The sequence below is a fragment of the Crocodylus porosus genome, unplaced genomic scaffold (genome assembly GCF_001723895.1).
Source record: "Crocodylus porosus isolate Cpor-Errol unplaced genomic scaffold, CroPor_comp1, whole genome shotgun sequence".
NCBI classification, from domain to species: domain Eukaryota; kingdom Metazoa; phylum Chordata; order Crocodylia; family Crocodylidae; genus Crocodylus; species Crocodylus porosus.
The window spans coordinates 33,839-37,875 of NW_017728891.1; the positions used below are offsets into that span (position 1 = coordinate 33,839).

General features: G+C 65.9%; 1 protein-coding gene across 1 annotated transcript in view; it reads right to left on the reverse strand.

Annotated features, from left to right (window-relative positions):
* Positions 1-4,037, reverse strand: part of KMT2D (lysine methyltransferase 2D) — a 29,916-nt gene that overhangs the window by 17,240 nt on the left and 8,639 nt on the right. Inside the window, exons 21-31 of the mRNA XM_019555180.1 lie at positions 3,894-4,010; positions 3,590-3,714; positions 3,283-3,472; positions 3,051-3,131; positions 2,803-2,907; positions 2,303-2,491; positions 1,913-1,997; positions 1,523-1,767; positions 1,149-1,222; positions 1,012-1,062; positions 1-817 (exon numbers count right to left, since the gene is read on the reverse strand). The exon at positions 1-817 is cut by the window's left edge and continues 917 nt beyond it. Of these exons, the coding sequence (XP_019410725.1) occupies positions 1-817; positions 1,012-1,062; positions 1,149-1,222; positions 1,523-1,767; positions 1,913-1,997; positions 2,303-2,491; positions 2,803-2,907; positions 3,051-3,131; positions 3,283-3,472; positions 3,590-3,714; positions 3,894-4,010 (2,079 nt within the window). The remainder of the gene's footprint in view (positions 818-1,011; positions 1,063-1,148; positions 1,223-1,522; positions 1,768-1,912; positions 1,998-2,302; positions 2,492-2,802; positions 2,908-3,050; positions 3,132-3,282; positions 3,473-3,589; positions 3,715-3,893; positions 4,011-4,037) is intronic.

Below are 4,037 nucleotides of genomic sequence, written 5' to 3' on the forward strand. Positions count from 1 at the left end.
GCACCAGCCCTGGGCTCTGCGGTTCTACCTGAGGGACCCGCGGGGTCAGGGGAGCTTTGAACACATCTGCCACCTTGAGCTCTGCAGAGAGGTGGGGACCAGCTGGGGAGTCAGCGTAGGCCAGGGCTGGGGCATACCCGGGAGAGCATACGCCCAGAGCCCCTTCCTCCTTCTTGACCTGCAGCCCTGCTGCCTCCAGGCCCTTCTTCTGCTCCCCAAAGGGCGGGGGCGAGAGCAGCGGCTCCGGGGGCCTGGCCCCAGGGCTGCCTGGCACCGAGAGATTATCCAGGGAGCCGCTGGGGCACCGGGGCTTCAGGAAGGTGTCCGGGGTGGAGGGCTGGTGCCGGGGGGTCCCGGGTGAGGTGGGGTGGAACTCGGGCTGGGGGCCGGGGGCCGGCCGGGGTGTGGGCAGGAGCTGCTGTGGGGGCTGGGGTGGGAAGGGCTGGAATCCAGAGCCTGCTGTGGGGCTCTGGCCCAGGGGAGAGGAGAAGCGCGGCTCCAGTGGGTACGTGGAGGCCACGGTGTAGGGGTCGTGGGAAGGCACTTGGGCAGGGGACTGGGGCGGGAGCTTGAGGAAGAGCTCACTGGGCGAATCGGCTCCCCCTCCGGCGCCTGCGGGCTGCTTCAGGAAGCCGTCAGCCGAGGGGGGCAGGCCGGCCGCACTGTTGACGTAAACAGGCTGCCCACCGGTGCCAGGGGGCTGGGCGGAGCTGGGCAGCGCCCCTGGCTGCATTGGGATCCGCAGGTGCAGTGAGGGCCTCTCAGGCTTGCGCAGGCCCTCCCCTTTGGTCTGCTTGTTGATCTGGCTCTCAGCCTGCTGCAAGGGGGACAGTGCAGCACAAGGTCAGGGCTTGTGGGCACCCCCACCTCCCTCAGTCTGCTTGGGCCACAGAGCAGGGGGCAGGGCCTCGTGGCAGCTCCCCAGGTGGAGCGCTGGCCTGGGAATCGGCCACTTCCCAGTGTCCTCCCGGCCAGATGGGCAGTGGGTCTGCCCCTACCCCAGGTACGTACCTTCTGCACCTTGTTAATGCGATGAGCTGCCCGATTATCTTTGGCCTTTTGCTGCACAGGAAACGCATGCATTTTTAGAGTTGGGCAGGGCAGGCAGGGGTCCCCACCCCCACGCTGGCACGCAATCGGGGACTCACCAAGTAGGGCGCTTTGTCCGTGGCAGGCACCTTCCTCCACAGCTTCATGATCTGCTTGCAGCGGCTGGACCAGTCTGCAGGGAGGCAGAGCTCAGTGTCAGGGCTACGCCTGGGTCGAACCACAGGGGCCTTGTGGAGTTGTGTCCAGACCCACAGGGTCAGGAGCAAGGGGAGGGGTCAGGGAGTGCACAGCCATAGGCCTGGTGCCCTCTCATTTCCCTGCCAGCCTCCTGCCAAAGGCATACGGATAAGGAGCTCCTCAGCAAGTGAGGAAGCGACAGAACCAAGGGAACTAGGGGTAAGGCTTTCCCCATCTCCAGTGACCCTGTGCCAGGCCCATGCCCCTACTGGGCAGAGCTGAGCCTGGGGCCTACCTGGATAGTCCTGCTTGAGGCTGGGGAAGTTCATGTTGGCATAGAGCACGGGTGAGATGGTGGAGAGCTCGCCCAGCTCCTCGTCCTTCTCCCAGCGCTGCAGGCTGCGCTGGTTGTAGGAGAGCCCGTCACCCTCGCCCTCCGTGGTGGGCGTCGTGGGTGTGGAGGGCGTGGTGGCAGCAGAGCTGCTGGCCCAGGGACTCTCTGGCTCGCAGTGCTCTGGGCTGAAGAAGCCACTTCTCTCCCTGTGCAGGGGGAAAGCAGGTGGCTCGAGGCAAGGTCCGGACTGCCCCCAACCCAGGTTCCAAGCACTGGCTGCGGATGCCTCCTGGGTGCCTGTGTCTGCTCCATTCCCCTCCTAGACCCAGGGCTCCTCCCTGTCCTGCCCACCTGTTGTCCAGGAAGGGGGACTGGCAGACTCCGGAGTAGGTCTCCATAGGGACAGCAGAGGGGATCGATCCCAGAGAAACACCGCCTGTGGGGAGGGGGAAGGTGAAGGCATCACAGGCAGGCACAGCCGGACACAGCCCACAGCCTCCTGCCTCCCTGGGGCAGATGCTAGGCACAAGAGGGCCCTACAGAACCTGTAGACGGTGACGCTCCCCCCCGCCACCCCAGGGTCACCATGGGGAACACACTGCACAGAAGGCAACTGTGCCCCAGAGTGGGAAGGGACCCAGGAGTCTGGCCCCATTCATGCCATGTGGCTGCCCCATTCCAAACCACACAGGGGTACAAAGGCACAAAGGCAGGAGAAGGGGCAGGCAACCCCCTACCCACCCTGTCCAGGCAGCTGCAAGTCGCCCTGCAGGAAAGGCCTCTGTGGGAGCTGAGTCCGGCTGGGGTCTCGCCCCGCCACGCCGGCCTCCAGCCCTGCCGCCACGCAGTTCAGCTGCTGCTCCCGCTCGGCGGAGCCCAACACATCCTTGAAGAGCTGCTGCACATCCTTGCTCTCCATCTTGGGCAGCTCTGTGGATGGAGGGCACAGACCATGACCCCAGAGCCCCTAGACCGCCAGGCTGCAGGAAGCGGACCAGCTCCTGCCCCCATCCCATTAGCACATGGGAGTGGCCTGCACACCCCAGGGGGGCACAAGCTCAAGCTCCGGGCACAGCCAGAGAGGGGTTGATGTGCCTGCCAGGCTCTAAGGCCCCTCCTCAGGGATCAGGCCACCGCGGTGGCACCGCAGCCTGAGGACTAGAACCAATGCCAAGGCTGTGCCGGGACAGCAACCGGCTCCGCCACAAGGCAGAGGGGAGCACACGATGGGGCAGCCTGACCTTCCATGGGGATCCTGTCGAGGTCGGAGCTGAGCGCGCCCTCACCCGGCGTCGCTGGCTTCTCAGCATCCCCGGGATCCGGCGAGTCCTTTGGCTCCTCTGCCCCTGGGAGGGATGTGCCCGTTGCCCGTGTCAGCCTGCATCCACTATACTGCCAGGCTCCCCCTCACCCCAAGATGTCATCCCTGCCCCCAACAGGCTCCCCCCCTCAGAGAGACCCACAGACCCCAGCCTGCACAGGAGCTCACCCAAGTCCTCGGCTTTTGCCTCTGCGTCCTTCGAGTCATCTTCCTGACCCATCACGGTGCTACCATCCATGCTGTCATCCCCTGGGGGCAGCAGAAGAGGTGCTGAGTTGGCATGTGGGCAGGTCCCTTCCCCAGCAGCACAGGGGAGCACCACGCTCCCAGCGCTGGCAAGCCAGAAGGGGCAGAGCTGGCCGTCTCTGCCCCCATCTCAGCTGACACACCCAGGCCTTACCTCTCAGGTGAGTGGGGGCCTCCTTCCGGTCTCTGGGCATGCCCTGGAGGGCCCCAGGCACACTGGGGTCCACCTTGGGTCGGGGAGCGCCCTGGCCAAAGGAGGGGCGGACGGCTCCGTCACCCACGCCGCCAGCCGCCAGCAGGGCCTTCCGGCTCATGTCCATGAGTGCCTTGCCAAAGAACGCTTCCTGCCGAAGGGGGAGCACACGAGGCACGGCCTGGAGTAAGCCTGCAGGGGGCCCGGCCCGCGCCACGACTGCCCTGCCCACACCCCCACGCTGCAGAGCCCACCGCCCCATCCCTACCTGCAGGTATGGGGGAAACATGTCCTCCAGTTTGCTCTTCTTCCTACCCCGCCGCTTCTTCTTCTCATCACCCTCGGTCGCCCCTGGCTCAGCAGCACCCTCAGCTGGGATGTCCGCCGGCGCCCCTGCAATGGCAGCCATGCTTAGGATGCCCTCAAGTGGGGCCATACACCTGGCTTCCTCCTGACAAGCCTGGGAGCCCTGGGCCACCTCCCAAGCCTGACAAGCTCCTTAAGCCCTCCATGGGGCCACAGACAGAGTAGGGCAGTGGGGAGGACATGGACACAGTGTGTGCAGCTCCTACCATCCTCAGGGTGTCCCTCAGCACCCAGCCCCTCGCGCCCCGCCTCTGCCAGCACAGCCGGGCCTTTCTTCGGACGCGTGTGAGACTTGCGCTGCCGCACCATGAAGCCACCGATCCCTGCAGGGTGGGAAGGATGAGGTGGGG